At 52.9% G+C, this 12,656-nt stretch overlaps 1 protein-coding gene across 1 annotated transcript; it reads right to left on the bottom strand.

The window, feature by feature from the left end:
- Positions 1-2,660: 2,660 nt before the first annotated feature.
- CHMP1A (charged multivesicular body protein 1A) lies at positions 2,661-12,632 on the bottom strand. The gene is made up of 7 exons (XM_079118488.1): positions 12,520-12,632; positions 10,280-10,299; positions 8,863-8,940; positions 7,393-7,539; positions 6,290-6,418; positions 5,763-5,950; positions 2,661-4,335 (listed from the first exon to the last, which is right to left on the bottom strand). The coding sequence occupies exons 1-7, from the start codon at positions 12,524-12,526 to the stop codon at positions 4,314-4,316; spliced, it is 591 nt and encodes a 196-aa protein (XP_078974614.1). The 5' UTR covers positions 12,527-12,632; the 3' UTR covers positions 2,661-4,313.
- Between the last annotated feature and the right edge of the window lie 24 nt (positions 12,633-12,656).

Raw genomic sequence — 12,656 nt, 5'->3', positions numbered from 1 at the left:
GACCTGAGGTGTGTGTCATGAGACCCGAGGTCCTGGAGGGTTGCTCCTGAGTGTGTGGAACACAGGTCTGTGAAAACAGAATCTGAGTCCTGGTGGGTAAGGGCCAGAGGGAGCCCAGGACCTCTGAAAAAGGGCTCTACAAACACTGTTTAGGGTCTTTTAAAAAATACAGTCCAGCTGGGCACAGTGATACATGCCCGTCATCCTAGCAACTTGGGAGGCTGAGACAGGAGGATTCCAAGTTCCAGGTCAGCCTCAGCAGCTTAGTGAGACCCTGTCTCAAAATAAAAACTAAAATGGGCTAGGGGGTGTAGCTCAGTGATCGAGCACCCTGGATTCAATCCCTAGTACCAAACAAACAGAAGACCACCCCCAGGCTCCAGCGACCCCTTCCCACAAGGCCTCTGCACAGACATCTAGTCTGACACTCATGCACACACACATGCCTGTACAGACACACGGGCCCCCTGCCCCTGCTGGCCAGTTTATGTTCTGCAGATCAAAGAGGCAGCCCAGGAACTTGCCTTCACAAACAACTCCCTTGGTCCGGCCTCTTTGGATGGGTAGGACCACAAGGTCTGACAGGTGGGCTCCAGGGCCCCCAGGGTCGCCCTGCATCTCGAAGAGCAGACCCCCAGGGACAGAGGAGGGCTCAGCTGACTGCCCAGCACAGTCCTCTTCATCAGTGGGGACAGGCTCAGAGCCTTCCCAAGAGGCCACTTGGACGTGCCAAGGTAAATAAAGCCTCAGGGGGAAAAGCACAGCAGGACCCAAGCACACCACTGCTGTGCCTTCTGGCCAGAGCTGCAGGGGCTCCCCCAGATCCACGGGTGGAAGCTCCTCTGCCCAGCACCCCAGGCCCCACCTGGTTCATGGGGTGCCCATGAGGGCCTCATGTCCCTTTCAGATCTGACTTCCCTGGGAGGCAGCCCGGTGGAGGGTAACCAAAACCTTTAGGGGCTGGGGGCTGAGAGCAGGGTCATCTGATAGTCTGGGGTCCCCCACATGCCTAACCACCCACAGTGAGGCAGGGCAGGCCCATGCCCAGGGCTGACGCCCAGTACAGGATGCAGCTCAGTCTTGCCTCCCTGCCCTTCACAGCTGAACAGCAGCCCCTAGCAGGGACCTGGGCATTCCGAAGGATGGACTCAATGTTAAAGGGGAAAATGATCCAGCAGGGGTTCTGTCCAGAGTACTGGAGGGGCTTGGCCCTGGGAAGGGTCCCCCTGGAGGGCTGCAGAGGTATAATGTCTCACTTGGCTAGCTATGAAGTGCTTCTCACAAGCAAGGCAGCAAGCAATGAGCCAGGCCACACCCATCACCCCTGTGCCTCGGAGGCTGTGGCAGGAGGATCCAAGCTTTGGTCAGCCTCAGCAAATCAGTGGGATCATCTTTCAAGATAGGAAAAGTACAGAGGGCTGGGGGTATGGCTCAGCACAGTGCTGCAAAACATGGTGAGCTGCCATGCTGACTCCACAGCAACCTAACAGAAATCAGGATCTAACCCAGGCAGCCAGAGGGGCGCCTACCTGCCCTCCAGGCACACTTCTGACTTGGAGAGCACTTTCTGCTCACAATAGTTACTTTTTGCTCATCCCCCATCCCAACCTGGGGTGGGCCTGACCTGAGATGGGGAACAGGGTTACCCAGTGTGCAGTGTGAGCTGGTCTCACCTCACTACAGGAATCCCCCTGCCCCAGGCCTCCTACTCAGCAACAGAGCCCTGCTAGCATCTGGCAGGCCCGAACAGTGCTCTAACCAGTGACCCTGCCTTCAGACAGCCTGACCTACGCCTACCCTATGTGTGAGGAGGTGACCACATGTGCTCCTGTGCTCATGGAGGTTGACCGCTATGCGCACTCGCAGGTCCTTTGGCTGCAGGGCTAAGTGGTAATGAAGCTGGGCGGGGCTCCAAAAAGGAATCCCCGATGCCAGACCCTGCCTATGGGTGCTCGTTTCTAGCCACCACAAGCCACAGTGAGCCTGGCTATAAGGCGCTAGTGCCGAGCACACTTCACCCAGTAAAGCACTCCCTGCTGTCATAATCGGACTCATCCTTAAGTTCTTCTGCGATGTGGTCAAGAGCCTGAAAAGACTGGGGTGGAGATCTGTCTCTGGAGACCTCCTCAAGCCCCTGCCTGGTGACACTCCATCTTCTATAACACACAGGCCTTTTCCGAGGACCCATCAGAGGTCAGGGAGTCCTGGGAACAGGCTGCACAGAGGTGTCAGTGCAGGTGGGTTCCCTGGTTGTGCCCAGCAGTGTGGCATCTGTCAGCTCTCCTCCAAGGACCTGCACCTGGCCTTCCCACAGCTCCTGCCAGGACAAGATGGAGGCCACCGCAGATGCAGAAGAAGCCACGGGGCTGCTGAGGCCGAGGGGCCGGGGCGGGTCCCCTGTCCTCTGCAGGTACAGTGCAGGATGGGGAGGCTCCCACAGTGGAATGTACATGAAGGGATCTACCAAAAAATGATGGCCACCTGAAGAGGGTGTGCAGAATGCAGGTCACTGTCCAGACCAGACACAAACACCACCCTGCGTGGTTATCGCTGGGTGAGCAGGGTCCACTCCCCAGCCAAGAGGTGGATGTGAGGACCAGGCTTTCACTGTTGAAGATGAAACAAACACGTACTAGACAGGCATGCAGAGGGGCCCACGGGCCCACTCTGGCAGGAAGGTGCCTCCTGGGAGCATATTGAGGGCCTGCAGGCAATGACAGGCACTTGGCTTCTCAGACCAGAGCAAAGCTCAAGCAGGTTCAGGCATCAATTTATTTATTTACAACAGCGTTTTAGGAAGAAGGCAAACACGCCCACCCTGCTCTGCCCCAGCACTCCACCTGCTAGTGCTGCCCAGACCTTGGCACCCACTGCACCTGAGCAGGGCTCTGCGAGCTCCCCGAGGCTGTTCCCCAGGGGACATCGACTCTTCTCTCCACACCCAGCATGCAGGTCGACGGCCAGGGTCCTGATGGGACTACGACCAGACAGTGCCTTGACCACCCCCATTTAGAACGACCAATGCTACCCCTTCCCCCCAACACCACCCACCGTACAGAACCAGGGCTCCAAGTAACAGAAAGAACGCAGGACAGTGAATCCTGGTCAGAGTCGCCACATTTCTGCACTGGAACCTGGGTCTCTTTGGGTGGGCATCACTGGTGGTCCCCCACACCCATGCTGAGAAAACTGGAACCCAGCTTTCTACTTCGGCCAAAAAAAAAGAAAAAACCCAAACCCCAAGAACTTTGAGGACATTAAGTAAACTTTAGGAAACAGAAAAAACAAGATAGCAGCCTATGCCCCAACCCTTGGGTCCTTCCAGCCAGTCTCACAACATACCTGTGGCAGTCCTCAAAGAGCCACCAGGCTGGCTGGGGCTGAAGGTGACGGTCCTGCTCCCTTCCCTAGCCACTCTGGCTTCCAAGCGGAGGAGGGAAGCGGGGCAGTGGCCAGGGGAGTGCCCGCTAATTTACAGTAAAAGACAGACTGTGGCAACCCACTGAGGAGCGGGAGGCACTGGCAAAGGCCCTGGGAAAGAGGCCATGTGGCTGGGGGAGCCTCGGGTTCTGGCTGGCACTGCGGGAGACACAGCTTAGCCCAAGTGGCCCAAGGCACCTCCAGAGGCAGCTGCCCAGCAAGGATGAGAGCCCCAGGGTAGGCATACCTGGACTGGGAACTGGGTAATGGTCTGTCCCAGTGACTGGTCACCTCTAGGAACTGAGGGAGCCAAGGGTAGGAGGCCCCAGCAGGGCCAAGACCCCAGGCCTGAACCACAGAAGAGAGTCATTACCTATAAATATCCAGGAAAGTGTCAGTGGTGCTGGACACAGGTCCACAGGCACCTTTTGTGGCAGGCTGTCTGTCAGGGGTAGGCCTCTAGGAGCTGCCTGGCACAGGGGTGGCCCCGATCCCCACTGTCTGACAGTAGGCAGCAGGGATGTGGCCCCTGGAGTGTGAAGGCCCCACAGCACTGGGCTCAAGTCCACACAAATCCTCTGGCCAGTCCTGTCAACTCAGCACAGTGGAGGACTGCAGGGAGCATGCCAGGCTCCAGCGTTGGCCCAGAGTCAGCTACCCACACCAGGGTGCGCAAACTCAATACCAGGATGCAGATCCACTGTCTGACCTAAGAGGAACAGGATCAGTTCTGAGTCCACCCTGGCATGGCCTGACAGATGTGAGGAGCTGAGAGGCCACGGCTGCCGGATGCAGCTCTGCAGGATCAGAAGACGGTGAGGGACAGTGGGAAGGAGAGATGAGATCCACCAGCACATCACAGGGCAGGAGAGCCAGTGCACGTGGAGGTACAGTTAGTTCCTCAAGGCAGCCAACCTGGGAAATCAACAAAGGGTTACGTGAGACAGGAAAGGCAGCGACCAGCTAAAACGCTGTGTTCACACGTCAGATGCTCAGAGCCAAAGGACCCTCCCTGCCCAGAGCTCACGATCCTTTTCAGATTTCCAAGGTCATCCTGAGACAACAGGAGTAAAAACACCAGAAACAGTCAAGTACCATGAGCCATACTTAGAAAAAGTAGATTTCCTTTTTTCACCCCAGTTCTATGGCTTGAACCCAAGGGTGCTCGACCACTGAGCTACATCTCCAGCCCTCTTTATTTTATTTTATTTTTTATTTATTTATTTATTTTTTCTGAGTTCAAGCAAAGATTGATTGACAGAGAGGGTCTGCCAGGCTGCCCCTCTGCAAGGAGCAGCAGCCTGCAGGAAAAACTTCTAAACTACATAGTCATGTACAATGGAGTAGTTAAAAAATAACAGGTCTGGCCCTGTGATTGTTACTTGACATCTTTGCTGTGGTTTTGGTTGTTAGGGACTCTTTCGGGGTAGCCCTACTGGGAAGGTCATGCCTGGGTGGGCAGGTGCTGATTTTCAAAATGGAGTTAATTTGGCCTCAAGACCTAACAAAGAGTATGTCATTTTATATGAGGGACTTGAGCATCTGAAGGTTTTGGGTATCCTTGAGGGTCCTAGAAATCAACCCACAACTACCAAGGGATAAGTGTGTTTAGCAAATGGTGTGACTCCCTACTGTATCCAGCATTGACCTAGGGGAGACTGGACTGTGAGGAGAGGGTGGGGGAGGACTTTGGATGGAGCTAAGTGGACAAGGTAGTGTGAGAAGGCTGGGGTGGGTTCATTCAGGGAGGGGGCAATATCCCAACCAGTATGGAAGAATCAACCTGGCTATAGATGATAAAGCGATATGACTCAAAGTGTTTGTCATCTATAAAATAGTTTCTTTTTAAAAATATTTTTTTTTAGTTGTAGGTGGACACAATACCTTTACTTTATTTATTTATATGTGGTGCTAAGGATCAAACCCACTGCCTCACATGTGTTAGGTGAACATTCTCTTTATTTTGAAACAGGGTCTCAATAGGCTGGCCTCGAATTTGTGATCCTCCTGCCTGAGCCTCCCAAGTAGCTTTGATTACAGATGTGTATGACTGCAACCAGCAAAGATTTCCCTTTCTGAAAGGAGCTATGTGTACACAAACCTGTGATACCATATCAGACACAAACTGCCTCTATGCAGGGCTGACCAGGCAGATGAAGAAGAAATATTGAGAGCCCGGACAGGGGTGTTCCTTGAGCTAAAGATCCACCACTTACAACTGACAGTCTGACTGCAGTGGGTAAGATGACCTAGCCTCAGCCCAAATGCCTTTAGTGTCTCAAACTTGCAGCTGCCCCCACAGACAGAGCACAGGCTGATGGCTGCTCAGGGCACCACCCTACCTCCGGGACAGCTGGTCCTCCTGGCTGCGAACAGAGCTCTCCCCGACGGCAGAGGCACCCTCTGGCAGCTGGCTGAGCTGGTCCAACACCTCCAGGCCATTCTCCTCAGCAATCTGCACAATGAGGCTGTCCACCTGCTCCTGAGGTGTGGTCAGTGTGGTGGCTGAGCTCATGGAGTCCTCCATCACCTAGGGAAGAGCATTCTGGCCAATCAGGGCCAGGGCTGCAGCAGCCCTCCACAGCCTCACAAGGCCCCGTCTCACTTTTTCAGTCTCCACCCACAGGCACCTTCCTCTCACGCTGGTGTTTTCAGGATGCTCTCTGCTCCCTCATCCTTTCCTGCTGCTCCTTCATCTCATTCCCCTACTGTGTGCACCAGCTCTGAGGGCACTATACACATCTGTGCGCTCACCTATCATCTGGTGTTCCCTACACTCCCTCTCCAGGTCCTGGTGGAACCACTTCAGAGGACTTTCAGCAACACCAGGATCGAGCACCCTCCAGTCCTCAGCATAGCAACTACGTACCGACGTGTGCACATCCAGATTCTGCACCTGCTGCTCAAACCTGTCCATCACGGCAGAGACCTTCTGCAGGTCCATGGTGCTCAGGGCCTTGTCCAGTGCTTTGGTTACCTGCGCCATGTTCTTTGTCACCTGGGACAGGAGAGGGTTGGGAAGGAAACAGGACTAAGGGCGAGCAAGGGTTGCCCACCAAGAATAGGTCCTCTGAACTCCAGATCCTTAGGAAATGCTATCAACTGAATACACAAGCACAGGACCCAGCACATGAACACTTAAGAAACAGTGAGGAAATTCACAATAGCCAGATTGTGGAACCAACCTAGATGCCCTTCAATTGATGAATGGATAAACTGTGATGTGTGTGTGTGTATATATATATATACACACACACACACAATGGAATATTACTCAGCCATAAAGAATGATAAAATTATGGCATTTGCAGGCAAATGGATGAAACTGGAGAATATCATGCTAAGTGAGATAAGCCAATCTCAAAAAACCAAAGGACGAATGACCTCGCTGATAAGTGGATGATGATACATAATGGGGGGTAGGAGGGGTTAGTGATAGGGTTAGAGTTAGGGTTAGGGAAGGGGGCAATAATGGAGGAAGGAAGGACTATATAGAGGGAAAAAAGGGGTGGGAGAGGTGGGGGGAAGGGAAAAAAATAACAGAATGAATCAAACACCATTACCCTATGTAAATGTATGATTACACAAATGGTATGCCTGTACGCCATGTACAGAGAAACAACATGTATCCCATTTGTTCACAATAAAAAAAAACAAACAGTGAGGACATGGTAGTGCTGCATGCTTGCACCTCTCTTTCAGAGGGGCTCTGCTGTGAAGCTAAGGGGTCTAATGAGACTCCTCAGCCCACCTGGGACAAATCTGGCCACACAGGCTTTGCATCTTATGCTTTGCAGAGGACCCCTGCCCACTGAGTGGCCTTCCTGAGCCCTTTCCTGTGTCTACCCAGCACTCCCACTGCCTCAGCTCTGTGCTGACCCAGCTTCCCTACTCTGGGGCTGCCCCAGATCCAGCCGCCAGACCCTTTTCCTGCTTCGGTCAGCACGAGTGATACCAGGACCCCACACTCACCCCCTTCATGGTCACGGCCATCTGCACCTTGGAGGTCACTGCATCCACACGGGATGCCATGCGGAGCCAGTTCACGCCTTCATTCTTTTTGCGGATGGCATTCTCAGCATAGACTCGGGCACACTCCACATTTTTCTGCTGAAGAGCCTGATTCAAGGCGAAAAGTCCATGGGGGAAATTGGCAGTTTGTCTGCACACTGACTAGGAGAGCCTGGTGGTGACCTCTTCAGCACGTGGTTTGCTCTCATGAAGTGGGGAGGCCCTTCAGTCGTCCCCAGGCACCTCATCGACAGTATTCATGAGGGCCGGGGTGTGACTCAGTGGTGGAGCCCTAGCCCAGCATGTAGAGGCCCTGGGCCCCACACCTAGCATGTGCACACCTCAACTGGGACCTTTGTAAAACTGTGATGCCTAAGCCAAGCCCACCGAGATCAGGGGCTGGGTCCGAGGGTGGACGGCAGTCGGCCCACCAGGGTGGTTGGCCTGCTGCCGCTCACCCCAGCCACTGCTGCACAGGAGCAGAGGACAGAGCCAGAGTCCAAAGTAGATACCACTGCTGTGGGAACGGCACAAGTCACTGTCACATAGACTGTGGCCAGCTGCCTGGGAAGCCAAAATCCATACTTCCAAAGCTGCTTCACCAAGGAAGGAACATTTTATTGCTGTTGTTTTGGTGTTGGGGACTCAACCCCAGGGTGCTCTACCACTGAGCTCCAACCCCAGCCTTTTATTTTCATTCTGAGATGGGGTCTCATTAAGCTGCCCAGGTCGGCCTTGAACTTGCAATCCTCTTACCTCAGCCTCCCGTGGAGCTGGGATTACAAGTATGCACCACTGCATCTGGCTTTTTTTTTTTTTTTTAAATCTTTTTTTTTTAAGCAATGCTGGAGCTTGAACCAATTACTTCCTGCATGCTAGGCAAGTGCTGTACCACTGAGCTACATCCCCAGACAAGAAGGCAATGTTTTAAGAGCTGCCCAAGATTTTAATGGAAGTTCCACCAAGAGCAGGGGTCCCCAACTTTCTTTCTGCCCTGCCTTCTCAGGATTCTCCCAGGAGAGGCCCTCAGAGAGTTTCCAGCCCTGTCACATCACATGGAGGTCCCTCTACCTCTGCCCAGATCCTGATGCCCAGGGCACCAGCTCTGTAGAAGAAAATGATGCGATCATGGCAGGGATAGCTAATTTAGGCACTATTTAGGCAAAGCAACTTCAGAATGTCAGAGGAATAAAAGGATGGACATTCAAAGAAAACCAGCAGAGGCTGTGCACTAATCACCCCATCTGCACATCCCCATGGGCCAGGAAGGTAGAGACAGTTGCTGCCCCTTCTCCCAAGCCTGCTGGTCTCAGGTATGGAAGTAAACACTGCAGGGCTCAGAAGTCACAGTGTGGATCCTAGAAGACAGCACCAAAACAAAACAGAAAAGCGCAGAAAAGAACAGAACCAAAAATTGGAAAAGCCACACACCTTCTTCACTTTGGCCTGCTCTGCCTTGGAGTCTTTCTCTGCCTTCTTGGCCAGCTTCTCCAGCTGCTTTGCTGTGAACTGAGGAGAAACCGAGACATCCTGAGCTGGACTGGACACCTGAAGCTCACATTCAAGGTCCCACTCCCCATCCCTCCCACCTCTGCCCACCCTGGATTAGCCACAAACTGCAAAGGCAGAAGCCCACCATCCTAGGGTCGAGATTACAATAGCTTGAGGAAGGAAGATGCCCTCTGACAGGTTTTCTAAAACATCCATTCTCTCCACAAACATCCCAATCCAAGCCCTCCCCCAGAATGGAAGGCTAGAAAGGTCACTTTTGTGGACCCCAATTCCTGCTTACAGAAGACCACTGATTTGTTTCAGGATACCCCCAAATAATAACACAGAATTCCAGATAAAAATACTGAAAATGCTGGGTGCAGCAGTGCACACCTGTAATCCCCATGGCTCAGGAGGTTGAGGCACAAGGTTCCCAAGTTCAAGGCCAACCTCAGCAAGGTAGCGAGGCCCTAAGTCACTTAGTGAGACCCTGTCTCAACATAAAAAAATAAAAGAGGCTGGGGATGTAGCTCAACAGCAAAAGTGCCCCTGGGTTCAATCCCCAGTACTAACCAACCAACCAACCAACCAAGGAAACACACAAAACCTAAAAGTATCATCTCCCCAGGACTCTGCAGACGGCTCCCAGAAACCTGTCCTGCCAACACCAGGAAACATCAATACCCATGACGCCTTGCAGCTGCCTGGAGCCAGTCACTCCTGGCCACTGCCACACCACCAGGGGTTGGCTTACTGGTCTTCCATGCCCCTGATCTGCTGAGGGCCTGTGCCTACAGTAGCAGTGCCTCACAAAGATTTGGTGTGATGTGAGGCCACTTCAGAACTACATATGGCCGTCTGTGGACCCCACCTCTGCTCAGCCTCAGTCAGTGAGAAGCAAGTTACAGATACAGTTAACTCTGGATGAGTAACTGCGGGCCATTCAAAGAAAAAGTGTAGAAATGTGCCTAGGGTTATTAGGAAGCCCAACATGAGGGTTACACTCCAAAGTTCTTTGAATGTGACTTTCAAGCACCTCAGGGTGAAGCTTAATTGCTTAGTAGGACCATCAAGGTATACACATAACACCCAGGCTTGTTTCTTAAGAGATAATACATTCAGTCTTTCATGGATGAGCTAGCGTGATCTGCTTCCACTCAGTCAGAGACAAGGAATGAATTAATGTCATAGAGCCAGCTCAATAATCCCATCTTTGGTCAGCAGTCTGGGCAGGTGTTCAACTGTTATAATCTGTCCCAACTTTGTGTTTCTAGGATTCTGAGTGTTACTTGTACTATGTGTCCCCATTTGCTAATCACCAGGACAGCGCTAAGACAGATGGTCATTTAATACATACCTTCAACTGGAACAGGGTATCTGTAAAGAGAGAGGACATGGTTTGAGGACTGGAAGAAACATGACAAGCAGCAAGTCCAACGAGCAGATGGGCTCACTGAGACCCCTGCAGACACTAGGAGATGGCGCAGAACAGAGAGCTGACAGCACTGGCTGGGGCCTGTGCAGATGGGCTCACTGAGACCCCTGCAGACACTAGGAGATGGCACAGAACAGAGAGCTGACAGCACTGGCTGGGGCCCGTGCATGGAGTCGGAAGACAAACTAGTGGTCACCCCAGCCTTGCTAGTCGCAGGGCTGTAATCAACCGAGGCACTCCCTTAGCCAGTGTCCTTGTCAAGAATGTGGGGTGGGTGTGAGGACAGGTCACGTGACACACGTAGCTCCTGGCCATGGTGAGGACTTGAGATGGTGGTTTATACGTAATGCAACTTTACAAAAGACCCTGGGAATCCTTACCGACCTAATGATGTTCAGTACTTAACACTCCACTTTTTATGTACTCAATCTTCCAAAGGTAAATGGGGGGCTGGGGCTGGGGCTCAGTGGTGCAGCACTTGCCCACATGTGTGAGGCACTGGGTTCAATTCTCAACATTACATGTAAATAAGTAAAATAAAGGTCCACTGACAACTAAAAAACATTAAAAAAAAAAAAAAAAAGTAAATGGATAAAAATAGCCAAGTGATAACCAGCTCCATGGCAGCTGCCATTTCTAAGCCTTCTGGCACAGGATACCTTCCCTGCCCACACTGCAGATGGAGTGTCCTGAACAAATCCATTGTTGCCCCAACTCACTGCCTGTTCACCACAACTCAAGGGCCAGGTAGACTTGGATTGATATCAATTTACTCAATTTCTAAATCTGGAGAGTGCTGTGAAACCTGCCTCCTGAAGGGTTCACCACCAGCACAGAAAGAGGGCTCTAGGGGGTTTACCTTAACTTAGAATGAAGGAGAGCTGGCTGCTGAAGGGTCCCAGAGAATTCACCCTCACCCAGCCCAGCATGGGAGTGCTGAGAGCTGGCTTCTGATGGGTGCGTCACCCCTCAGCCTCGAATGAAGGTCCTGAGTGCCAGCTCCTGAAAGGCTCACCCCCAATTCCTGAATAAAGGTGCATTCCACAGGTGCAGGTCAAGGCTCCCCTTTGAGCTCCGTGCATCTAGCTATCTATCTTTTCTCAGTACAGGGGCTCCTCAAGGCCAAAGTTGGCTGTGACTCTGGAAAACAAGGCTACCCTGACACATGGGCTAGCTAAACAGCGCCACCAGGCCCAGTCCATCCCACCTGGCAAAATCCCCTCTGTTCTAGTCTAAGGGCCCTCATCCAGACTGTGTGAACAAGATCACGAAGAACAAACAGCTGGAGAAACTGGCTGAAGAACGTCTCCTCCAAAGAACCAGGAGAGCTTTTTCTTCAGGGGCAGTTAGGTTAGGTGTTACCTCTCATCACTCCAAGGTGATCTGTAAAGAATTCCTGAATTCCTGCATGTTTTCTTCATGACAATGACGTGATTATATACTTTCTCCCCAAGCATTTTGGAAAAAAAAAATGCTTTTGAAAAGAAAGTACCTTTTAATCTATCACACTACCCCATAAATGTTTCTGCAAATAGAGGTACCTTAGTTTTGCCATAGGTTCTTCTTGTTCTTTGGAATCCCTGGGCCCAGGCACCACAAAGTGAAGGAGGGCCAGGGAGTCAGACTGCCTGGGTGGATGGTTCCCTTCCAACCCATTTCCCTATCTGTAGGATGGCTGTGCAGCTCCAATCTCAAAGAGCTGTTGTTGGGCTCACCCCTGGGCCTGGCACTTGGAGCTCTTTTCCTATTTCTCTGAGCGGTGTTCTGGGGTCACAGAGTGCAACCACACCTTTCCTGGTACCTCTGTCCAGGCATTCTAAGGCCCCAAAGGCAAAGGTGTACATGGTGAGGAAGGCTCCAGAGTCCTGGTCTCCTAAAGGGATGCGGGGCCAAGACCTGGGGGTGGGTCTCGCAGGTCAGGATGTGGGGTGGGGGATCAGAAGGCTGGTTAAGGTGGGATGTGGGGTCGGGGCCCGTAGTAAGAGTCTCTCGGGTCTTGATGTGGGGTCGGGGCCCGGGAGGCCGGCTTCGGGTGGGGATGTGGGGTCGGGGCCCAGGAGATGGTCTCCCGGGTCGGGGGCCGGGTCTCTCGGGTCCGCGAGGGGTGGGGCTCGGGGGTCAAGCCCCAGGCCGGGGTCCTGGAGTCCGCGGCCGCCCCTTACCGTCCATGGCCAGTCCAGCAGCAGTACCCCCGGGCCCGCGCAGGCGTCTCGACCCAGCCTCTCAGCTTCGCCGGGTGGGGACTTCCGGGTCGCCGCCACTTCCGGCCGCCGGCCGCTCTCGCGAGAGGATGAGATCG

The sequence above is a fragment of the Sciurus vulgaris genome, assembly GCF_902686455.1.
Source record: "Sciurus vulgaris genome assembly, chromosome: 17".
NCBI lineage: Eukaryota > Metazoa > Chordata > Mammalia > Rodentia > Sciuridae > Sciurus > Sciurus vulgaris.
Note: the sequence above shows the minus strand (reverse complement) of the source record. Positions and strands in the feature narration are given on the sequence as shown.